This window comes from Pleurodeles waltl, chromosome 12 (assembly GCF_031143425.1).
Source record: "Pleurodeles waltl isolate 20211129_DDA chromosome 12, aPleWal1.hap1.20221129, whole genome shotgun sequence".
NCBI lineage: Eukaryota > Metazoa > Chordata > Amphibia > Caudata > Salamandridae > Pleurodeles > Pleurodeles waltl.
In genome coordinates, this window is record NC_090451.1 from 533,952,588 (window position 1) to 533,979,001 (window position 26,414).

Below are 26,414 nucleotides of genomic sequence, written 5' to 3' on the forward strand. Positions count from 1 at the left end.
ATAAAGACAGTTGAAAACAAAGAAGTCTTATACTGCAAGTTAATTCATCCAAAAATAGTTTGTAATTGTCATATAGTATGGGGCATAGTGTCGCTATAATGGAACTTAAATGTTGGTAAAGTACCATATTTTCCATGTGTGCCTACTATCTTATTGTGTTTTACTGGTTTCTACAGAAAAAGAAAAACATTTTGTTTGTTTTAATATATTCCAATTTTTTTCTTTAACCGAATGTTCCAATAATCCTACTGAATCAAAGTGCTATTTCTCTATTAAACAGATTTACTTAACCTAATACCGATCTTGTATGAAAGTAATATTTAAAAATAGATTCCCTAGTGAAGTCAAATCATCTTGTTTTTTTTTTTTCTTGTGTTCAGATCCAGTGTTCACAACACATGAGCACTTGATAACGGACAATTGTTTTCCATCCCATGTCACAGATGGACATGTAGTTCTGCATTCAACCCCCAAGGATTCTCAGTAGCCATTAAGATTATCCATCTTGATTCCATTCTTCACAATTGTTGTTCTTGATTCCCACCTCTGGAGTTGGGGTTTATGGGTTGTATCCCGTAATAATATAGTCCTGTGTCTTCTCCATTGTGTTGTTCCCAAATGTGCTTCTCCATGGAATGTTTCATATCTTTATTGTTGATTGTTCTAAGATCTTGGAGTATGCTGAGTTTTAATTTGTTCACAGCGCTCCCCACATATTTCTTCCACTTCCGCATTCCAATACATAAATCACATATGTTGTCTGACATGTAATTCTCTCTGATTTGTTTTTATTATTGTTTTTCCATTATATGTTTGAAAGTTGGATGTGTTCTTTCCAAATGAGCATGCCTTGTATTTTCCACATACCCAAATTTCTTCTGTTCCAACCAGTTTAAGACCTGTCTTTTTTTGTGGAACCATGTAACTCTTGGACAGATGTTCCCCTAGGGAAGATCCCTTTTTATATGTTATTTGTGGGTGAACTTGCAGTGTTTTTTTTAAATGTTTCATCTAACCGCAATAAGTTCCAGTTCTTATTTAGCAACTTCTTAATCTCAGGACTAGCGGTGTCAAATCTCATAATATATCTGATTTCATCATTCTCATCTATCAGAGGATTTCTTTTTCCTTGGTTATTAAAAATGTGTTTTGTTTACTTTTTTTGCCCTTCTCATTGCATCCTTCAAAACAGTATCCAGGTATCCTCTTTGTACGAAGCGTACATACATGACTTCCAGTTATCTCTCAAAGGCAGATTCATCTGAGCAGTTTCGCCTAACCTTGAGGCATTCTCCACATGGTATGCTCCATTTGAGAGCTCGAGAATGACCGCTGTTGCCATGCAGCAGACTGTTGACACTTGTGGGCTTTCTGTGGAGCTGCGTACATAGTGTGTTATTTTTAACTAAGACATTGATATCCAGATAGGTAATACTTGTTGTGCTAATTTCATATGTGAATTTTAACTGTTGTGGATTTAATTGAAGGAGATAATACATTCCTCTAATGCTTCTTGTTCTCCTTCACAAATCAGAAACAGGTCATCAATGTACCGGACCCATAATATCACTTGCTTAGATTTTCTTCATTATTGTTACACCAAAAGGTTTCTGCTTCCCACCATCCCATAACAAGATTGGCATACGTTGGTACAAAAGAAGTACCCATTACTGTCCCTCTCTTTTGTAGACCATATTGACCATCAAAAATAAAAATGTTATGAGTCAGACAGTACTGTAACATTTCCAAGATCATTTCTGTGTGCTCCAATAATCCAATAGACCTTGCTCTCAGAAAAAAATTACAAGCCTCCAGGCCATCTTCATGCCTTATAGAGGTAAAGAGGGAAACCACATCAATTGTTGCCATAATATATTCTTTCTTTCAAGGGATTTTATTAATCCTGTTAAAGCCCATAGAGTCTTTTAAGTAGGAGGGAACATAGGGAAACAGAAAAATGTCTACAAACCTTGAAGTATTCTCTAGTAGCAATCCTATAGAGCTTACAATTGGCCGTCCTGGTGGATTTATTTTATTCTTGTGTATTTTCGTCTAGAAGTATATCGTTGAAATCGTAGGATGGTGTATCTTTAAATACTTCACTTCCTCTTCTTCCAAGAGGCCTGCATCTTGCCACTTTTTCAATTTTATCATGATATTCCACCAAATTCTCAACCATAGGATTATCACTAAGTTTAATATAACTTGTTTTATCATTAAGTTGGTTCATTGCCTCCTATATTTATTTTGTGCGGTCCAGGATCACAGCGTTGCCTTCCTTATCTGATGCTTTAATAATGATTGTTTCATCATTTTTCAAGTCCTTCAATGCTTCCCAATATTCTTGTATCATATTAGTCTGTCTGTTTGTTTGGTTTTTTTTGAAGCGACTCATCAATCCTTCTACCATCACTTCTTGGAACAAATCTATCTTGTTTCCCCTAGGGAGTTGAGGACAAAATCATGACTTGGGTTTACAACCACTAGAAACTTTGCAATCTGTTGCAATGCCGATAGTTTGGCATAATTCTTGGTCCGATAAAACATGCTCGTTAGCTTGCCCAACATCATCATTAGATTCTCCTTCCTGTTCCATGAGGCTTCTAAGTTGTTCCGTCTCCCCAATATGAATTCTCATCACTTGTATAAATTTCTTGATGCAAAGTACTTTTTTAGTTTTAACTTTCTTGAGAATCTGTATAGGTCAATCCTTGCAGTAGCAAGGTCCATTCCTACTATGGGGCAAAAAGTCAACCCTTTATTTAATAATTTGATATGTTTATCTTCTAGTGTTCTAGAGGACAGATTGATGACTAAGTCCTCTTGTTGTTCCAACTCCTTGATATTTATTGTTCGCTTCCCTTTCCTCTTCCTTTTTGACTTCCTTGCGCTCTTGTGTTCATTTTGTTCTGTTTGCCTTTTCCCCTTTGCCTCGTTTCCATATTGTAAAGGCGCATCTTATCTGAGAAATCCAGCGTTGGCCCCCTCATTAATCCCCCGAACTCAGGTTTTGGGGTAACCCGTCAAGTAGGGGCAGAGAAAAAAGGGGGAGGGGGTAAAAAGAAAGTAAACTTTTCCTTTTTAATTTCCATAGGGAATTTGACTACAGCCTGAACCGCTGGAGGGAAGTACACCACATTTGGCAGAAATGTCGCTTTTGGTCCAGAAAGCACGCTCTGTCATTTGGTGTAAATCCGTTCAGTAGTTTTAGAGAAATTAAGAAAATCCACCTCCCCGGGACTTTTCTTTTTTAGAAAGGGCGGAAGCTGCACAGGCTTTGAGAAGCCCCGGGGAGCACCACCTTTCCGAGGCAGAATGAAACATAATGGAAGGGGTCTGCGCGGACCCCGGGAACCACCACCTCCCGAGGCATAATTCTAAAATGAAAACACATGCCCCTAGGTAACTAACTTGTGCCCTCAACATACGCTGCTAATTACCCCAGGTATTACATCACTCATTAAATCCTTCATAACATCATTGATCATATCAATGTAACATTAGCAGTAAAATTATTGATGAGATAACTGCATGGCGGGGATACGAGTTATAGGTACCTTAGGGCACGAGTTATAGTTACTTCAGCTAAATATAACTGCTGAATTTCTGTGGTTTTGTTCAATTCAGAACCTACCTATAAGGCCCCTATAACATATATATATATATTTTTTTAAGTGAAATGTGTGTATATATATATATGTATGTGTGTGTGTGTGTGTGTGTGTGTGTGTATGTATATATATATATATATATATATATATTTATATATATATATATATATATATATATTGAATCAAAGATTAGCAGTGCACTCCATTAGGGGTGATAATTCTAGCGTTTATTTCAAATTCAAGCTGGAAAGATAAAACGAACGACGCGTTTCAACCGTCTGGTCTTTTTCGAGTTCGCAGGCCATGGCTTAACCCAAAAAATCGGTGACCGTCCGTCGGCACCGAAAAAGGGCACGCATGTGTCGAAGTCATCCGACTCCGGTCGAGATACCGGCACAGAAAAGACTCGACCCGGAGACACCGGGTCAGAACAATCTCGACATCGAGATACCAGCACCGAGACGACTCGGCACCGAGAGATCGGAACACCGAAACACAAAAAAGTGGCTTCGGAGCCGAAAAAGATGGTGGAAAAGGTTTTGATCCTGAAACATCCTGCTTCGGAGCCGAAAACAAGTTCCTACACCGAGGAGCAAGGGCTTTCCACACAAATGCAAAGCCATAAATTCGGACAGGAACTAGAGGCAGGGGAGCCAGATTATACACAGAGAAGGCGCCATATCCAAAAGGATACAGGGAAGATAAGAACTCTCCCTCCTATAAGGATGAAAAGGAAGCTGGCTTTCCAAGAGAAGGATAAACCACCACAGGTATAGGTGGCAAAACAAGTAACTCCGCCACCATCACCTCAACGCTCACCGCAATCATCACCAATCGCTAGCCCACCGATGGTGCAGTCTCCAACACACACAAGCATGAGCCAAGATGACCCAGATGCATGGGATCTTTATGATGCGCCTGTGTCAGATAACAGTCCTGACTGTTACCCAGCAAGACCATCACCACCTGAAGACAGTACTGCTTACACGCAGGTGGTGTCCAGAGCAGCTGCTTTTCACAACGTCACACTGCACGCTGAACCTATCGAGGATGACTCTTTATTTAATACTCTGTCATCCACACATAGTCCGTACCAGAGTCTTCCAGTGCTACCGGGAATGTTGAAACACACAAAAGAAATATTTCAAGAACCCGTGAAAGGCAGGGCTATTACTCCTAGGGTGGAGAAAAAGTACAAGCCTCCACCAACAGACCCTATGTACATTACGCAGCATCCGACACCGGACTCCGTAGTAGTTGGCGCAGCACTTAAAAGGGCGAATTCACACACCTCCGGAGATGCACCACCACCTGACAAAGAAAGTCGCAAGTTTGACGCAGCGGGAAAAAGAGTGGCAGCACAAGCAGCCAATCAATGGCGCATTGCAAATTCACGTTCTTTGCTGTCAAGATATGACAGAGCCCACTGGGATGAAATGCAACACTTTATTGAACATCTGCCCAAAGAATTCCAAAAACGTGCACAACAGGTGGTAGAAGAAGGCCAAAGTATCTCAAATAACCAGATACGTTCAGCAATGGACGCAGCAGACACAGCTGCAAGAACTGTAAATACAGCAGTGACAATTCGGAGACATGCATGGCTGCGCACCTCAGGATTCAAGCCCAAAATCCAACAGGCTGTGCTTAATATGCCTTTTAATGGACAGCAGTTGTTTGGGGCGGAAGTGGACACTGCTATCGAGAAGTTGAAAAAAGATACAGAGCAGAGGCACTTTTAGAAAGACACAATTTAGAGGGGGGTTTTGGGCTCAAACAACAGAACACTCAACTTCACAAACCAGGCCCACATACCAGAGCCAGTATCAGAGAGGAGGCTTTCGGGGACAATACAGAGGGGGATAGTTCCCTAAGACTAGAGGGAAGTTGCAAAGTCCCAAGACCCCTCAAAACAAACAGTGACTTCAGTGTCACAAATCCCCTACATGTAACACCAGTGGGGGGGAGACTAACAGATTTTTACCAAAATTGGGAGGAAATAACAACAGACTCGTGGGTCCTAGCCATCATCTAACATGGCTATTGCATAGAATTCCTACAATTACCACAAAATGTGCCGCCAAAAACACACATGTCCAAACAACACATGGATCTGTTACAGCTAGAAGTCCAAGCGTTGTTACAAAAAGAGGCAATAGAACTAGTACCCAGTCATCAAAAAGGGACAGGGGTTTACTCCCTGTACTTTCTCATAATCAAAAAGGACAAAACTCTAAGACCCATCTTAGATCTCAGAACACTAAATCTTTACATCAAATCAGATCACTTTCACATAGTAACACTTCAAGACGTAATACCCTTGCTCAAACAAGACTACATGACGACATTAGATCTCAAAGATGCGTACTTCCATATACCCATACATCCTTCACACAGGAAATACTTAAGGTTTGTATTCCAAGGAGTACATTACCAGTTCAAAGTGTTATCATTCGGAATAACAACAGCACCAAGGGTATCTACAAAATGCCTTGTAGTAGTAGCGGCACATATCAGAAGACAGCACATACACGTATTCCCGTATCTAGACGATTGGTTAATCAAAACCAACACCCAGAAACAGTGTCTTCAACACACAAAATACGTCATAGAAACCCTTCACAAACTAGTGTTCTCACTAAACTACCAAAAATCACACTTACAGCCGTGTCAAATACAACAATACTTGGGAGCAACAATCAACACAAAAAAAGGGATTGCCACTCCAAGTCCACAAAGGGTACAAGCATTCCAAAACGTAATACAAAGCATGCACCCAAACCAAAAGTATCAGGTAAAATTAGTGATGAAACTACTAGGCATGATGTCCTCATGCATAGCCATTGTCCCAAACGCAAGATTACACATGCGGCCCTTACAACAGTGCCTAGCAACACAATGGACACAAGCACAGGGTCAACTTCAAGATCTAGTGTTGATAGACCGCCAAACACACACCTCGCTTCAATGGTGGAATCCTGTAAATTTAAACCAAGGGCGGCCTTTCCAAGACCCAGTGCCTCAATACGTAATCACAACAGATGCTTCCATGGTAGGGTGGGGAGCACATCTCAACCAACACAGCATCCAGGGACAATGGGACACTCAGCAGAAACAACTTCACATAAATCAGCTAGAACTATTAGCAGTGTTTCTTGCGTTGAAAGCATTTCAACCGCTAATACCCCACAAACACATTCTTGTCAAAACAGACAACATGACAACAATGTATTACTTAAACAAACAGGGAGGCACACACTCATCACAACTGCGTCTCTTAGCACAGAAGATTTGGCATTGGGCGAATCACAATCACATTCGCCTAATAGCGCAATACATCCCAGGAATTCAAAACCAATTGGCAGACCATCTCAGTCGAGATCACCAACAGATCCACAAATGGGAGATTCATCCACAGATACTGCAAACCTACTTCCAAAAGTGGGGAACACCGCAAATAGACCTATTCGCAACAAAAGAAAACGCAAAATGCCAAAACTTCGCATCCAGGTACCCACAGCCTCACTCCAAAGGCAATGCGTTATGGATGAGTTGGTCAGGGATATTTGCTTACGTTTTCCCCCCTCTTCTCCCCCCCTCCTTCCGTATCTTGTAAACAAATTGAGTCAAAACAAACTCAAACTAATACCAATAGCACCAACTTGGGCACGACAACCTTGGTACACAACATTACTAGACCTGTCAGTAGTGCCTCATATCAAACTACCAAACAGACCAGATCTGGTAACTCAACACAAACAGCAGATCAGACACCCGAGTCCAGCATCGCTCAATCTAGCGATCTGGCTCCTGAAGTCTTAGAATTCGGACACCTAGACCTTACACAAGAATGTATGGAGGTCATCAAACAAGCTAGAAAACTTACTACAAGACATTGCTACGCAAATAAATGGAAACGATTTGTTTATTACTGTCAAAATAATCAAATTCAACCATTACACGCGTCCGCAAGAGACATTGTAAGCTACTTGCTACACTTACAAAAATCTAACTTAGCTTTTCTGTCCATTAAAATACATCTCACAGAAATTTCAGCATATCTGCAAATTACACATTCAACTTCACTATTTAGAATTCCAGTCATAAAAGCATTTATGGAGGGTCTAAAAAGGATGATTCCACCAAGAACACCACCAGTTCCTTCGTGGAACCTCAATATTGTATTAACGCGACTCATGGGTCCACCATTCGAACCCATGCACTCTTGTGAAATGCAATACTTAACCTGGAAAGTAGCCTTTCTAATAGCTATTACATCCCTCAGAACAGTGAGTGAAATACAAGCCTTTACCATACAAGAACCCTTTATACAAATACACAAACATAAAGTGGTTCTACGCATAAATCCCAAATTCTTGCCAAAAGTTATATCTGCGTTCCACTTAAACCAAGCTGTGGAACTCCCAGTGTTTTTTCCACAACCAGACTCTGTAGCTGAAAGAGCATTACATACATTAGACATAAAAAGAGCTCTAATGTACTACATTGATAGAACTAAACAGTTTAGCAAAACAAAACAATTGTTTGTAGCTTAGCAAAAACCTCATACAGGGAATCCAATATCCAAACAAGGCATTGCCAGATGGATAGTTAAATGTATTCAAACCTGTTATGTTAAAGCTAAAAGAGAACTGCCTATTACACCGAAGGCACACTCCACTAGAAAGAAAGGCGCCACAATGGCCTTTCTAGGAAATATACCAATGACAGAAATATGTAAGGCAGCCACATGGTCTACGCCTCATACATTTACTAAACATTACTGCGTGGATGTGTTAACAACACAACAAGCCACAGTAGGACAAGCAGTACTAAGAACATTATTTCAGACAACTTCAACTCCTACAGGCTAAACCACCGCTTTGGGGGAGATAACTGCTTACTAGTCTATGCACAGCATGTGTATCTGCAGCTACACATGCCATTGAACGGAAAATGACACTTACCCAGTGTACATCTGTTCGTGGCATGAGACGCTGCAGATTCATATGGACCCTCCCACCTCCCCGGGAGCCTGTAGCCGTTACAAGTTGACTAATATTAAACTTGTACATTTGAAAATTTGTAAATATAACACTTTTAGTCACATTATGTACATACATACTTACTCCATTGCATGGGCATTGTTACTATATACACAACTCCTACCTCACCCTCTGCGGGGAAAAACAATCTAAGATGGAGTCGACGCCCATGCGCAATGGAGCTGAAATGGGAGGAGTCCCTCGATCTCGTGACTCGAAAAGACTTCTTCGAAGAAAAACAACTTGTAACACTCCGAGCCCAACACTAGATGGCGGGATATGCACAGCATGTGAATCTGCAGCGTCTCATGCCACGAACAGATGTACACTGGGTAAGTGACATTTTCCATATAATCTATCCTACTGACTATAGTTAGGACCTAGTTTACACAGGAAGAATGTTTTTTGTTTTACCAATAACCTTGGCACCGCTTGACGAATCTTCACAACCTATACTTTGCTCAGCTCAGCTGCTGTCTTGAGTTTTGGGGTGATCCGTCAAGCGGGCGCTGAGAAAAAAGGGGGTCCCAAAACATGTTTTCCCCATTCATTTGCCTTAGGATCTTTAGACACACCTACAGCCCAAACTGCTTAACGGAATTTCACCAAATGTGGCAGAAAGGTAGATCTTGGTACGCAGATTACGCTTTTTGTGATTTGGTGTAAATCCATTCAGTAGTTTCTGATATATTAAGAGTTAAAAAATAAAATAAAAATAAAATAGCTATATAGGGACGCAGATCTGTATTTGTGGATCCGAGGGAAAAGCAAGACCCTGATTGGCTGGCTGCAACCTGACAGAAAAGTAGTTGCCACCATTTTGTTAGTCGCATCAACTGGGGGAGTGGGAAGGTTATAGTGCAAACACAAAGGGGTAAGGATAGAGGTACACTGACCCCATAGGACACATAGAGGGGTCCCCTTGTGGGCAAAAAATTGCCCTATTATTATTATTATTATTATTATTATTATATATATATATATATATATATATATATATATATTTTTTTTTTTTTTTTTGTCCGATCCACAGGTGGGTCCACGTATCTGTAAACCCTCGGTTCCACTGGTGGATCCAGAGAAAGCTTGGAAGAAAAAAACACCCACTGAACCCAAAGTCATGCTGTGCATGGCTGAAGGCAGTGCACAGCTTGGGTTTGGGTGCATGTAGGACGGTTGTCTGCTGGGCTAGCGCGTGCTAAAAAAAAATACTATAGCAATTCACTGAAAAAACAAAGATTACACAACATTTTAGTTAGGTTCTGAATTTACTTGCACAAAAAAAGTAATGGCGGGCGCATGAGCTACCTTAGGGTGCACCAGTTCTAGTTAATTGAGTTACCCATAACTGTAACTGCTGAATTTCAATGGTTTTGTGTGAGTAAATTCTGAACCTAACTATAACGCCCCTGTAACTTTTTTTGTGTTTTTTCAGTGAATATATATATTAATAATGTCCCCTTGCACACTGCTGCTTTTCCATGCCTGAGAGAGTGCAGGCATTCCATGCCCACATTTTACCAGGCAGGAAGCAAAACCTTGCACCCAGGTGGAAGCAGTTAAAGAAACGGCCAGCACTCAAATTGGTGCCTGATTGGGAGCCCTCAGGTAATCGAGGCTGTCCCCGCAAACCCCAACATCTTGGAAATCATGGGTGCCCTTGGAAGAGCATTGATGCTTTCACTTTAAACAAAAAAAAAGTCTGCTCCTGTTGGGACCCAATAATGGATGCTGACTGGGGAGCCAAGGGAGGCCTGAGGGGCTCCCCCGCACCCCCAACATGGGAATATAATTTGGATGCTCTTGGTGGGCGCTGGGCATCCACTTAAAAAAAAAAGTGTGGGCACACAGTATAGGTCATGGGTACTCAGAAACATTCTCATGGGGGCCACAAAGTTTGGTCTGTGATGTGACCAAGGGCCGCATTGATGCCAGCAGAGTGGTGGTCAGGGGTTGGCAGTAATGTGAGGGTAGAGGAAGCGAACTGTATACATCTAGTGCCTGAATAGCACAATGTGAAACCATAAAGATGGGAATGATCGCTGCTTCTCTACTTAACCAATTGCTTGAACCGAGCCAAATGTTGTATTTCACTTTTCTTGCTTTGTGTTTATTATCACATATGAGAACCTCAAAATACATGACTTCATGGTGTGTGCTGCACAAAACCTTCTTGTGTTTTTGAAACTATAATGTTCGTGTAAAATAGAACCCCAGGCCACACAAAGAGTGTACATAAGAACTGACTTGCCTCCTAGCTCACCTTTTGCATTGTTGTCAGGGTGGGGAGCAAGAGTGAATATTTCTAGATTCTTGTTTGAAAAACATCACTTATATTCTGGTGTACAAAGGCGAAATGGTTCTACGTGTTAATGAAATACAGTTTTTGAATTTTGAACAGATTTGATAATGCTTTTACAAGTTTTTTGCAAATATGTCTTTAAAAATGAATGTGTTTCTGATGTTACATTGTGCAGGACACCCTAGCTTTTTCCTTTTCTTTTAAACTTCAATTCACCCTATATAAATGCTTGCTTGTTTATTCAACATCTTTTTAATGGCAGTGCTGAGTCGAGTAAACAGCAGCTCAGTGATGCTGTTAACCAGGGGGCCGCAAGTAAAGGTCAGAAGGGCCGCATGCGGCCCCCGGGCTGTACTATGAGTATCACAGGTATAGGTGCTGGCCCGAGAGCTGGCAGAGGCAGCAGTGGCTTTGGGGCTTCCCCTGCACTCTGCCATGGGAATATATTGTGGGTGCCCTGAGTGGGCATTGGGATGCCCAAAAAAATCCAAAAAGCAAAGATTGGCCTCTGATGCCCTAGGGCAGTGGTTCCCAAGCTTTTTTTGACCCCCGGATCCCTTTACCTATTGGCTGTTGCTCTGTTATGTTACTTGTTTTTTTTTGGGGGGTAGGTGGGGGGGGGAGGGTAATCTGCGCCGCCTGGCCTCAGAAGTACTTCTGTTCATAGGTTGAGCACAAGCGCTTTGACCTGTTAGTATTGTGGGCTTTTAACAACACCCATGCCATGCCCATCACTTTCACTCGTTTGTGGGCTTGCCTTTAAAAAATCACTTGATATCATTGGTAAATGCTTCAAATTTGTCCCACCTTGAGGTTGTTTTGTCATGCCTTGCAGACTGGCTTTGTTACATGGATTATTGCACGATTGGCAATATACTTCAGTGTGGGTGAACTATTTCTTTTGTCTCTCCCCTTCGTGCTCCACGCCAAGCATGGCGCTCACAGCACAAACTGGCACAACAGCGTGAACTTGATCAGCGGTATTGGAGCGCTGGTCACACTGTTCACTTTTGTCATGTGAAAATAAAAGCTCATCAAGTTCTACTGGATTGCTCACAAAAATGTCAGCTAGAATACGGAAAACACCTTCTTCGCGTAAAATTGACATGATAGGTATTCAAGCTGAGCATGCACATTTTGGAAAAATTTTAAGAGCTGTGTATACTGTTGCGTAGTTTGTGACTGGAAATGGTAGTACTGGTAAAACCCCAACCTTCTTCAGTGAAACCGTATTCTGGGAGATCAGAGCATGAGTTCCAGCCTACAGATGAACTGGCTTTTCTTTATCCTTCAGTCCGCACCGAATAGACAATTGAATAAATTCAGTTAAATTAGCTTTGCAGACAGCGGCATCAGGTAGAAGAAGATCCATGTCCTCAGCCACTTAAACTTTCTTGTAGACTGGGATGTGTTGATGGCTTGTAGTGATTTTGCAGATGTTGGAAAGGCAGTTGGGTTAGAAGTTTGCAGCTTCTTTTGTTTATGCCTACAGGTGACACCGCTTGTTTTCCAGCAGCTGCTTTATTGGTACAACCTTGAAAAAGCACCATGGCAGTATCATGTGTGTTGGATGTTCCAAAGACGAGCAATCTTCAAAAGCAAAATTATCGAGCAGCAGTTGTAAATCCTTTCCTGGTACAGTGACTTGGAAGTGGTGTGCTGTCGTATCACAAGATTTTGCAGCAGGAGCTGCTAACAAGTTCCTGCTCCGTACTATGTCATTATAACTTGTTGATACACCAGTCCTATTAATTGACGTGATTAGCTGTCTATCTTTGCACTTGTCGTAGATTGCGAGGGCAGTCATCATGTGTAGCAGAGTTTTTTCTTTTTGCCGTGATGTAGTTCTCAACACATGAAAACCCAGTACATTTGCACAGCATAAGCCTATCGGTTCATGCAATTGGCTTCCACTTCTTAGCTTTTATCTTCAAAGTCATCCTCAATGTCGTCGGTTTCTGTTCCGAACCAAGAACCTTAGTTTGTATCAGTTTTGCTTTGCAGATATTAAACAATGATGTGAAACATGTTAAGACATTCTTGTTGACTCCTGTGATTTGTGGAGTTCTGGGGCATGACAAAATTTGACGTTAAGTCCAAAATCTAAATCTTTCAGGACATTGCTTAAAATAGTTCCTGTTGATTTTACTGCATCTTGTGATCTTATTGTGGATGCAAGAACTTCAGAAGTCAAATCAGCTGAGAACACCACAAGTGGCACCTTCTTTTTGTTAGACTGACCAAAAAAAACAAATTCTGTCATTGTACATTCTCACCGAAAAAATCTTAATTTCATTATAGTGGATCAGTACAGTTTCATCAATGTTGACCATTATTTCTCTGATCTCACTGAGTGTAAACCCATTGCCAGCACTCAAGAGTTCTTAACTTAAACTTAATTTTAAATGAGTGCACACGTAACTGAAGGCTGGTGGTTATGTTGCAGCTGGGAGCTCACTCTACATTCATATTTTAGAATGTATGCACGCATGCAGTTCGGATGGTCTTACATATCCGCTGCAAATACATTCACCTTGCTGTTTAGATCAGCTACTCAGCTGAAAACTTCATTTTGGAAGAAACTAGCTGGGGATAAAAACATGTTGGCCCTTTAAGACTCCCATACTCTGTACTTGGTTCTTTCGTCAATCCCTTTGGACCTTGTTCTGACTAAACCACAGATAACACACTGAAGATCCTCTGCTTTCTGATCACTTGTTGGAGGTGGGCAAGGGGTAGCCATCGTTCGAAGTGGATGGCCTTTGGGTTTGGTTGTCATCGCTCTCTCGGAAGGCTCAGATTCTTGTTGTGGTTCACTGGTTTCTGCTATTTTTTTATTAATCTTTTCCAGGCTTTTTCTATTGTATTCGACTTGTAGCACTTGTTACAATGATAAAATATTTGATGCTCTTTACTGTTTTTTTGCAGCATCTCAAACTCTCATCTGTCCAGCCACAGTTGATGTTAGCTCTTCTTTCGGATTATCTTTGTTGAAAGAGGCCTCAGATTTTGTAGTTAGCAAAACTCTGCCAGGAGGTAAAGAGCCTCTGCTGCCACCTGCTTCGCTCATGTTTACGAATTTGAATCAACAGAAAACCTGAAACAAATACAGCATTAAAATAAATTATCAGTATAAAGGCTAAATCACATTACTACAAAGCCGCTATTTTGGAAATTGGCAGAAGGGTTGCTCCGAGGTGTTACTTTCGACCAGAATTATATTTCGGCCAGAAGAAATCCACCAGAATTAGTAATTTCTACCCTAGCTAAATTCCTTCTCTAATGATACAAAAACACATATCACAAATGAAAATTTCTGGACAACAATTTTTTTTACAGAGGTATATCAAGAGGCCAGAACTAAATGTAACTTCGCAAAGGATCTGCAGATCCAAAACTGAATGGAAAGAAAAATACACTCCTTCACAAACCAACCACACTTACCCCAGTGCACAGCCAAAGGTGTGTGTGTGTGTGTGGGAGGGTGAGGGGGGCAGGGGGGTTGGCTGCAGAACCTGGCCACAGGCATGGTAGGCTGTGACCAGCCCATGCAGCTGTGGTTGTATTAACTTACCGTAACTATATATTACCTTATGTTAAAAACATACACTTTACTGAAAAAAAAACAACAAAGGGACGTTGTAGATAGGTTCACATTTTACCTACACAAAACCATAGAAATTCAACAATTATAGTTATACCTATCTGAAGAAACTATAATTTGTGGCATCAAGTAACTTTAGACCACGTGTTATAGTTTCTTAACATACTTATAGCTATACGTATTACTGTATCTGCTGAATTTTTATGTTTTTCTGTGTGTAAAACGTGAACCTTACTATAACGGCCCTGTAACCTTTTTTTTTTTCCAATGACTGTATATACATTCCTTGACTAGAAGAAGTGAGGTTCAATTTTTTTATCGGTCATAAAACAGCAATGAATTATTACCTGGTACAGCGATTGTGTACCCTCCATCATGATTTCCCATGACATCAACAGGTCTGTTTTTACCTGTTTCTGGGCAGCCATCTCCCAACAGTACAGACACCATATTGAGACATGTGTGGTCTAAAGCGTGTATGATAACTGCCGCACTTGAATCCTTGGAAGTCATGATACTGCCAAATCATCCCACTGCAAATAATCCAGCTTCTCAGCCTCATCTGGCCATCGAGAAAATTCCTTGTTACAGCAGTGGCTTGGGTAATTTTGATGTCCACTTTACATCTCTAATGAGGTTTCCAGAACTTTATCAAGCCACTGTGGTGGGCTCTATTCAGGCTAACCACCTTGCAAGACAACAGCGAGCACCACTCATTGATGTTTGGCCAGAACTCCCTGAATCGGGTGTGTGGCTTTCACGGACATTAAATCTTGTCACCACTGTAATACTATGTAGATAAAAATGTGCTTCTTTTATTCCTGGTGGAGTTGCAGTTTACACGTAAAATTGTATGTACATGCCACACTGGGAAGTCTGCCCCACCACGTTTTTCCTCCTATTCCTCAGTATGATAGTTCACTCACACAGGAGAATCCAAGTGATAAAACAGTGTTATGTTATAGAGATTTGTTTATAATGTTTTCTGCCATTATTATGGGCTCTCAGCATTATGGTAGCCCTGGCTCCTTCACTCCTTGGCCTCAACTTGTATCAGATTTCGGTCTGTACTCCCGGTATTTAGTTGGCTCCTCTGTTGTGGAGACTTGGTTGATATGTTGCTCTTGTGTGTATGTTGGGTCATACGTGTGTTATAATGATTCATGTTTATAATCATTGGACTTTACCAATACAGGTTCATTCCATCTGGGAATAGTTATGTGCCCTGACTTGCTGGATATGTGTCCGAAATAACTGAGAGTATTGTGATTTGTGAGGGTTTTTATTTTTATTTTTTAAGAATAGAAGGCTTGGGTTGATTCTGTGTGTTATGCTTTGGTGTGACTAGAGTGCTTTTGTGAGCTTTGCAAGATCTAACTACATGATTCCCGTGAGATGTTGCATTTATGTTCTGACAAATGTGTTTTGTTGAACGCTTTGAGTATTTATTATTATGGCTCATGTTATTGTGAGCTCGGTGATCCCCACACATGTGGAATATATAAGCTCTTTTGGCTCGTGTTTGATAGTCCGTCTACAGTGTTTAGTTGATTGCTTTTTTTCCTTATATTTTTCATTAACATTGTATATGCTCCTGATTCTATGTCTGCTGCTTTGCCAAATTAGAAATGTCTCCTGGTTCTCAATTTCCCTTGTACTAAGCAAGTTTACAGAATAAACTATCCCTCGTAGAGTTGAATTCCTGCTCTTGTTGAAATTGAAAATTTAATTTTTAGTTTTATTGCCATATAATCTGTCTGAACTTCATTTTTAGTAACAGAGTGCTAACTGCCAACTGATAGTGCTTCTTAATACCACTCGAATTGTAGCAAGGTTTTTTGACATCAGTGATCATTTTCAGTGCAATTTTTCACAACTGACATTGTGAAAAAAAAAATAGCTATGCATATCCTTAACAGTTTAGGACCTCATTGTCCATTTTTAATTTTTAATCTGGCATATCTTTATCATTCTTTTTTAGCTGTAGCTCTTTGGGTTAAAAACTGTCAGTATCACACAAATTAGAGATGACTTCAAAAGAGGATTTGGAATCCTTACTGCAATAGATATCATTGTCTTTTGAATTTACTTAAGGAACTAAATTTATTTTCAAGGTTGGGGTAAATGCTTGTTAAACCTTATCCCCAAGTTGGTGTTTCCTTCACTATAGAACTGCACGCTGGTATAACGATGGAATCCACACTCACAGCCAGCCAGATCCGGCAGAAATTCATTGACTTCTTCAAAGACAATGGCCACACATATGTCCACTCATCAGCGACTGTTCCTATGGATGACCCGACACTGCTGTTTGCCAATGCTGGTATGAACCAGGTAAGATAAGTGCCCACATTGTCTTTCCGTCTGGAGTTTCGGCTTTGTAATACTCTGCACTCTCCACCAAATTCATGCAGGGTATAAAATGTGATGTAAATGCCAAAATGTGTATAGGAGAATCTACCATAGAATACAATATTATCCTCCAAATGTGAATGGAACAGTAAGTGTCTCAAAAAGTGTAGGTGGTTGAATCATTGTGGTTCCCAGCCACCTAACCTAATGGAGCTGTATTAGCATGATCCTCTGGCAAGTCCACTGATTGTTCTCGGTACCTGGAAGAATGAAGTCACTTGTACTAAACTTCACAATTTTATTTTTTGCGATGAATGTATCAATTACTTTGTTAGGTATCAAATTAGCAGATGAGCTGTCTTTTTCTAGTACGTGTTCCTTAACTACACAGATCTAACTTTTGAATCTGAAGATCTTGGAGTGTTTACCGGTATTGTTTTCATAGGCAGACATTCATGGTAAAAGAAACGGGCTCTGTCTTAAGCAATCTTTCCCAGTTTAGTGATTAACTTTAGAAAATTGAGAAGGACACCTTGGTAGAATCTAATTTCCGAATTAGTCCATGCTTTAATCATATACCTGTATTCAACTAAATGTCAGAATATACTGTTACATTAGTGCTCTTCACTCGATTTGGTGGTGATATTTTTAAATGTTTCTTCATTTTCCTCTTCCATCTGTTTTGGAAAGCTAAAATGATTACACATGTAAAAGAATAACATTTCAGGTATGAATTGTCATATAACGATCAAATGACGTGTATATTTTTCTTTTGTACAGTTACCATCCGCCTCTTATGCTTCAGCTTCCGAGTGTGATTACTTTGTCTTTTCCCACCTTCTAGCAACAAATTATTTCTTAATATTTGGGTAATCATTAGCTTTAGAAGCACAGGTGTTGGGCACAGCACATGTCTGTGTCTTGGACTATCTTGTGCTGTGAACCTTTGTTTTGTTTTTCACTAATGACTGCATTGAAACACTCATGCACTGCCAAACCTCTGGAATGCGCTTCTTAGTCCAAAGAAGACATTTATTACTTCAATAGGCAAGGTTCCTAAAAGGAGACTAGCATATTGAAAGCACATGTTTAAAAATAGTCACAACAATGAAATGAAAACATACATGAATGAGTCTCCACTGTAATGTACACAGCAAATATATGTATCTATATTATAATGCAAAGCAAATAATTAATATAAATGCATCACTGTATGGGCTGTTAGGTGTTTCATCCTTCTCCTGCCAGCAAGCCGATGACCCCGTTCGACTGCGAGAATGAGCGATCTCTACCCTCATGGGAAATAAAATATCTATTGGGCATCTGATGTCTGAATCCTGATTGAGGTCTCTGAATCTCCTACTGTCGATCTGGGTCTCTTTTATATCTTAAATAAAAAACCAAAGGAGCTTTATGGAAAAACCCCTCCTGCTTGCGCAAGAAATATTTTAAAAAATGCTGGCTAGTTTAGGTATGCTTTGAAAATAACACGTTGGGATTTGGCCACAATACCAAGATGTCAAGTCAAAGCCAGGCTGTTCCCTGCCGTCTGAGTACATTCTTATCAGCCAAAGCCCTTAGTGAGAAAAAAAGTACAAAAACAAAACAGAATGCACAGTGTACGGTGTGAAAAATCACTGGCAGCTTTTAACATGGCAGTTTCTAATGCTACGATAAAGTCAATAGGCAGGATGAAGCTAAGGCTAAACTGAATACAAAATAGAATCTGTAACTGGTGAACACTGGACAGGTAAGCCAGGTGCAAAGTGGTGAAACACGAAGTCAGTGGTCAAAACACAGATTTCACTACAACCTTCTAGTCTACCATGCAAAGAGCTCCTCAGGGCATAATGTAATGAGTCATTGTTCAGTTATCTCCTAATACAATTAATGTCTGCAAAGAAAACCCCCTCAGCACTAGTTAAAGACACATTTCAAGATTTATTTATTTTTAAATTCTATGGGTGACTTGAAAAGTTTGGTTTGTGTGATGCTTATTCATTTTTATGTGTCTATTTTGGGTGGGGCACATTTCTATGAGTCTGTTTTGGGTGGGGCCACATCAGTGTGCTTTTTCAAAAAGCATAGTGTAGATAAATGCAATACTTATTAACAACAATAAATGTTACAGCTTTGCAAAATCTTCGTGGGTAACTCATTCAAATTGTGAGCTTATTTCCGAGGCAGAGATTATGACGGCCCACTGTAGCATTTCCACTGAGGTCAAACAATGTTGGTTTCAGATTTTGATCAATGTATTCCTATTCAGTGGGATTTGTAGTGATAAATCAAATAGTAAACGTAGCAAGTACTATTGTTGGAGGGGCTGTGACCTGCAAGAAGGTCTAGCACAGTCCCAGAAAAGTTGAGATATATCTGCATTAGAAAGCAAACCAAACCCTGGTGCAATGTTGAAATTCACCTCATGTATCCAGTCTAATTGTAATACTTCTGCATGCATTACTTTCCACATGCAATTAGTGTTCACTGGGTGGTAAAGAAACACTGAACACTTGGTTCCTTGACTTACAGTATAGTGAACACAACACAGACGAGATGTGACTTTGTATGTTTACTTGGTTGAGGAAACGTAACGCTGCTTCTTGGACCACTTAAAATGCTAAGAAAATTGGAATGAAACATCATTAATGTAATAAAGTCTGACGAGCAAAGTCCACTGGCGGCTCAGCACAATTAAGGAAGCATATGAGGTAAAATTGCACCAGAATGTCTTTAAGTGGATGTGCAAATCATATAGAAATGCATATCCCATTAAATAATTATGGATTTTTACATTTATGTGTGGGTGCGGTTCAGTACCTGGCTGTCCGGTATTGCCACCTAGAGCAGTCTGGGGTGTTTTGCAAGTTGAGTCACAGAATATTGAGCCATATCTACACTATCCAACTCATACTACCTGTTTTTTTTTTAATTGACGTTTGTGTGATACTTTAATTTCTGCTGTATATAATGTGGTCTTCACATGTATTTATATCTTATTAAAAATTTTGAAAATTATTTTTTTTTGTTTTTTTTGTGGTATTTACTATAACTCAAACTTAATCCCTAGAAGCGAGTTAAAATGAATCGGCCACAGGTGTGGCCAGAAATACATTTTTCTTTGTAAGCCTCTTGGAGTCTTTATTTCTGAATGACAAAGCTGCATTTAAAGTGACATGAACTTTAGATGACAAACATTGTAATTCTTTGTTTCGAATCATTTAACCTGAATAATGAGCCTACTTTAGTGTAAGTTTATGTGCATACAGACTTGCATGTGCTTTGATTGTTGGCGTACTAAAGGTAATATACTACACTGGGAGTTTTTCATTGTGATAAGGATAGTGAGACTTTATAAAATCTTTGAACAAGTTAGAATGCTATAAAAAGAAATAAATGTTGGCTACGAGTTTCAAGATGCCGATCTACAAATAAACGTTTCTCAATCATGGTTCAATCTAATGAGCTATTCAATGTGAGAACTTCCAAGAGCTACGATGACTGACACTTTTTGCTCAGCATGCAGCAATGCCTGTACCAGCAAAGCATTTACAGCCGCTTTTAAGACATGGAACAGCTGACTGAGCATGCCAGTCTGTTTACAGGGGTAATCACATGTATTTGAAAAATTGTTCCAAAGTAGATGGTTTCATGATCTTGAGTGCCATTTTTTGCTGACGTTTGGATATTTCTAGGAGAGCTTCCAGTGCATTGTGGTGTCACGTTGCTTAGTTCTCACTCCAGAGCCAGTACTATTACTTTAGCTTTCTTTTTAATTGGCAGTTGGTTAAATTGAATTGGTTAAATTAACTGCCAGCCACCAAACGAATAGATTTATTGGAAGTTCTACCACTTGGTTCCAGAAGTGTCCTTCTTTTACACCACTTGTGCGTATACAATGCATTTTTATTTTATTTCGAATTTATTTTATTTACTGTGCAAAATATTTTCTGGATTGGATGTAAGTAGGCAAGATGTGAAGACGTTTTAGTATTTGCTATAGCACGAAGTCAAGTGACCTTGACTTTTTTTTTTTTTAAGTGGGTTGAAACTGTTTAAGATGGGTCACTGTTACCTCTTCTGAAGCTCTGAGTATAAAGTCCGCTTGGACACTGGTAAAATCTGCAACCTACCTTCGGGAATGTTGAACCTTTTGATTTTAAATCACACTCCCAGGGCTTTTCTGTTTGTTACTGTTGCGTAATCGGTAAATAAAAAGTAAAGATTGAACTCTGAAAAATGTCATACATAAGCAGGCATTGAAAGTCATCCTGACATTTTTTTGTGAGGTGGGGGGAATCTTATGTAGGGCTGTCATTAACTTTAGTGATTTAAAAACTGCAGCTTCTAGGATAATTTAGCTACTCTTAGTTGGACTTGAAAAATAAATTAAATATCAAATATCAGTCCTGTTTGTCCTCATCATGTTTGGTTAACCTGTATTGAATTGGTTATTCTGTATTGAATAGGGAGACTGAGGTGCCAATCTGCAGAACCTGTGGTCTAGTTCTAGAGTAAGCAAACTGGGCCACTGCTCTGATAGGACGTTAGTATTTATGTTGTTCACTGTCTATCATTAACATAAAATCTTGTTGCAGTAGGTTTATCTTTGCCTCTTAGTCACTTTTGCCAGCATTGAAGGATTCAAGGGAGAAAGTCATCCGAGTGTTTAGGGGCAGGCAGTAGCACTCTGTACGGCATGGTGGCATGCCCCAGGCTGCGAGTGTTCTGGTTATATCCCTTCCTTTGCCTGCAGAGCGCCCCAGCTGTGTTAGATGAAGCAAGGACCAGAACACTGCTTATTTTACTGTAGCGATTCTCAAACAGAAGTCTCACAGTCTGAGGAAGAGAAGGAGCTTCTGGGCCTTCATTTATTTATGGTTTTATGTATGGTGCTGCCCTGCTCATAGAAGCTCCTTTAGATCTCTCAATAAAAGGTATGGCAAATAGAGATTGAGATTATATGTATGTCATTGGAATCTAAGCTTGGAATTCTTGAAGCTATTTGGACAAAATAAGTTGAATTCGACCTGGGCGTCGGCCTTTGCTGAAGGAGTGGGAACCAGAGGAGAAGATGCTTAGTAAAGGACAGAGTTTATGTGACAGTTGCAGTTCAGGTAAAATGCAGTCCAGTCCGGTCCAGAGGTGTCTTGCTTGCTGCTTTATTGTATTGAGAGTTTCCTGTTCTCTGTAGCATGGGGTCCTCAGTTGTTTTGTTCTTCCTTTGCCATATGATAATACATTTGTTCACTGTCTATGCTCGAAGTTGGACCTGTTGTTGGAGGCAGTTTGATTTCTGAGTGGGTCACACTGAATAGAGCACTGTATCCATAATCTGTTGTTTCAAGTTATGTAGTGATGTCCACATTTTTTGAAGTTTTGTGAAGGGCTAATGATTGGCTTCAGCTCTTAGGCATGGTTACCAAGCATTCTGGAGTTTCTACGATAGATGACCTGCCTTACAACGCTTGTGCCTGAAGTTTTGACGTGGAGTACTGTGATCTAGCCAATTGGCGCTTCTTAGTAGGCGTGCATGTTCAAACAGCATTTGAAGGGTGCCTGGCCCATTCTCTATTGGACAGAACATGGTGCAGATGATCTTTAATTTGATTCTGGAGTCCTCTGGTAGACAGAAGTATACTTTATTAGCTGGGTTTATGTTATACTTCCTTTTTAGACTGAATCTCACCATTGCCGCTTAGTTTTGCACTTACTGCAGCCTGTTCAAGTGTCTTGAGGAGGCCAGTGTAGAGCGTTACACAAGATCACATGTGCTATTATGAGGCCTTTTGCTAGTCTTTCTTATTTGTATCTCTATGTGGTGTTAGCCAAAGATCATGCACAGTATCTTTGCTTCCTTGATAGGACTCTGGTGGTTCCCTATGTTGAATGTCATACTGTGCAATAAGCATGTAAGCATGGCTTTAGCATCACCAAGCATCCTGAATTCTGTTATACCAGAGCTAGACTTTTTTTTAAATCTAAAAGTAAATGTCATTTGGGCAGTTCGAAAGGAAGTCTTGACCCATTTGACTTGGACATTTGCCTGAAAACAAAAAACATCTGTGTACCTTCTGCATAGATCTGAATTTTAAGTAGGTTTTCTTTTAGAAACTGTGCTAATAAGCACATCTAGATATTGAATCCCATTGGCAAAAGGAAACATTCCACAGGACACACCTCCTATATAACTACACGTAGATTAATTATCTGACCCATTTTTTTATTTCCAGATTTACAATTCTTTTGGACAGATTTTATCCACTTTAGAACAGTTACTACACAACCCTTTACCATTTTGAATTGTGTCCTGCAGAGAGGTCAATTTAAGTGCTGTATTTTTACCATCATGTCTCTATAGCTGTTACTGTCCTGAATCCCCACATTCATTTGTGTCTAAGATTGAGTTCTACGTAGTACTGGAATTCCCCAAATTTGACAGGCGCAGGAGATTTTAAATGAGCCAGAAGATGGGAAGGACTTTTATGTGTGCTTTTTATTTTTTTCCAGGGCTGTAATGCTTGTGAAGTATTTTGGCAGACCCGGAACTACTCACTGCAGGACAGAGGCATTAGTATGTTTCTTGCTGGAGGTGTGGGGGGATGCACATATAATAGGAACTCATTAAAGCCCAGTGACAAACAGGTATTGAATGGTAATTTGAAACCTTTGATCTGGCTAGTAGGCCTGAACACTTTCTGTATTATTTTTCAAGGTTGTTTAAGACATCAGTTGTATTTGTGGATGACTCCAACCGCCTTTTATCCTAACGAAAATAAAACGATAGATAGCATATTGGTCCGATAAACTCAGTGACTGTATATCATGTGGGACAGCCCCACCTTTCCTGGTAAACATGAGACTAGGCATCAAAATAATACAACTTGCCTCTTGGCTCGCGATATCAAGCAGTCTTTGGTAATAAATCATGAGTGGTCTAACGATTTACTGCACGTTTTTTCCATTGTACTACTTTACCCCTCAGAAGGCAATAGGTTGGTAGGCAGCCAGATGTGGGGCTGGATGTCTGTCCTTGTCTGTTTCTCATTACTTGATGGCATTGTTTAACTCATGGTTGTGGACTATTGGCCCAATTGTATTCTCACAGGCTCATGGTGGACGTTTTCTAGGAGGTTTTCACCTTATTGCGCCTCTCTTTCTTGTTGTTTGCGGTGCCCAGAGTTAGAGAAAATTGTAAAGAGAACTAAGGTCATAAACCCCCTTCATTTTGCGGAAAGCCCCAGCCTTTGGGAAAACAGAATATCAGGGGTTGGGGAAGAAAGCCTCATTGTGGTTTTAAGGAACTGATACCAGGGCGGCATGTCTGAGGCTGTAGTGTTCCATGCCTGTCCCAAGTTTGCAAGTAGTTTTTGTCCCACACATAGGTTTGCACATGGCACCCTGAGTTGATCCATTGGACCTCTGGGAGTATCAAACACGGTGTCCCATTTCAGCATCGTGTTCCAGAAGTCTCCAGTCTGTCACTGCAATGTTTTAAAGTATATATAGGGCCCTGCACTCTATATTGAAAGTCAGTAGTATTTCCATACATCAGTATTCTGATGATACTCAGCTGTACCTGCCAGCCGGTATACAGAGCCTAAAATCCACTTCAAAACATAACCAGTTGTATAACCTCACTATTTTTGAAGATGAAGCCCACATAATTATTGTGACTCCACCCAACTTCTAAATGGGCTCCATATGCTACAGGGTCCGAGTATTTATCCTTTTCCTGTTCTTCATGCCCAGTCTCTTGACTTTATCATCAACGAGAGCATCAATCTAATTAATCATGTTGCCAACCTCTTATTGTCTTCCCCCTACGAACTCCATATGATTACTAAGCTTAATCCCTTCATTCCTCATACAAATTTCAGATCAGCATTTCAAGTGTTATTCACTCATCTTGATGGAGGCAGTGCATTTCTAATGGGTCTTTTCAATTCCACTGTTGCACCTTTAAGGGTCAGCTTGAATTATGCAGCTAGACTGGTTATAAGAGCTACAAAATCTGATGATATACTGCATTTCCTAAAATATCCCCACTGGTTCCCTGTGGAAGCCAGAACCGAATTCACGATGGCATGCATTATTTGCAAAGTATTCTGCATTGACCATCCAACTGAAAGATAAACTGCAACTTAGAACCAGTAAGAGAAACACTTGTAACAGAAATCTTCAAATTCTAGAACTCCTGACAGTCAGAAGAAGAAAGACATAAAACGAGCATTCTCCTGCCTAGCTCATAGGTGGTTAAACATGGTTCGGGGGTGTGGAAATTTTTAAATCATGTCCATGGGACAAAATGCAACCGAAATCTACATGTCCTGTAAGGCAAGTAACTTGTCCCACCTTTTCCCAAATTAATTATGTGGGCTGATACAGACAAATTGCTAAAACCGACCAGCAGTGTCAATGATTTGCAAAAATGTTAAAGTAAAACTTGACTAAGAAAAGTGTTAGGGGGTTATTCTAACTTTGGAGGAGTGTTAATCCGTCCCAAAAGTGACGGTAAAGTGACGGATATACCACCAGCCGTATTACGAGTTCCATAGGATATAATGGACTCGTAATACGGCTGGTGGTAAATCCGTCACTTTTCCGTCACTTTTGGGACGGATTAACACCTCCTCCAAAGTTAGAATAACCCCCTTAGTCTCCTTAATTACTGAAACGCAATAATAAAATAACTTGAATAGCTGCCTTTAGTTACGGTAGTTTGGACAGTGGTCCAAAAAGCAAGAGGAAGCATAGTTGAACATCCATCCATGTTGGTTGTATGTGTAAATATCAACTACATAAACATCATGTTGCCAAAATTCTGGGGACGGAAATATAGAGTCTGGAGTTAAGAATACTAAACCTTTACTTACCATTTACCTTCTCAATATTTCAGTTCTCAATAGTTTGTATATAATATTCTGCTAGCAAGATATTCTTAAGTCAATATCAGTGTTGCAGCAACAAAGAAATGAATCAGAAATTCTGTGCAGTTAGGGATGTGCTGTCTGTCATGAGGCAGCAGGCCATTATTCCATCCTAGTTGGTCCTTTCCCTTTCGTCTTGCCTTACTGACTTACTGCATATACACACAACCCAACTGCAATGGCACACACTCCTGGGACAGACAACCACATTCACTACACACTCAAACTACCCCATTGCACATACACTTAACTGCACTACAGACTGATTGATAACTTACTGCACAGCCACACAACCCCATGCAGGCACACACCCCTAGTGAGAGACATCCCTCTATGCAGGCTAAACACACCCACAATAGAAAGACCCATGCACTTCCTATTGACAGGCACAACTCCTCCTCTAGGGTAGACTGAGACAAACTCTTCTACAGGCACACAACCTCTGTGTAGAGACACGCCCTCGGCAGACCTACTTGCATTGCACAAAGATACATATATATCCTGCAGAGAGACACCTGTAGATAGACAGCATGTCCCCTGTAGATTGCCACAGAGAGAGTCAATCCAGGG

At 40.3% G+C, this 26,414-nt stretch overlaps 1 protein-coding gene across 1 annotated transcript in view; it reads left to right on the top strand.

The window, feature by feature from the left end:
* Positions 1 to 26,414, top strand: part of AARS1 (alanyl-tRNA synthetase 1) — a 328,287-nt gene that overhangs the window by 31,732 nt on the left and 270,141 nt on the right. Inside the window, exon 2 of the mRNA XM_069217537.1 lies at positions 16,733 to 16,896. Within this exon, the coding sequence (XP_069073638.1) occupies positions 16,753 to 16,896 (144 nt within the window). The 5' untranslated portion in view covers positions 16,733 to 16,752. The remainder of the gene's footprint in view (positions 1 to 16,732; positions 16,897 to 26,414) is intronic.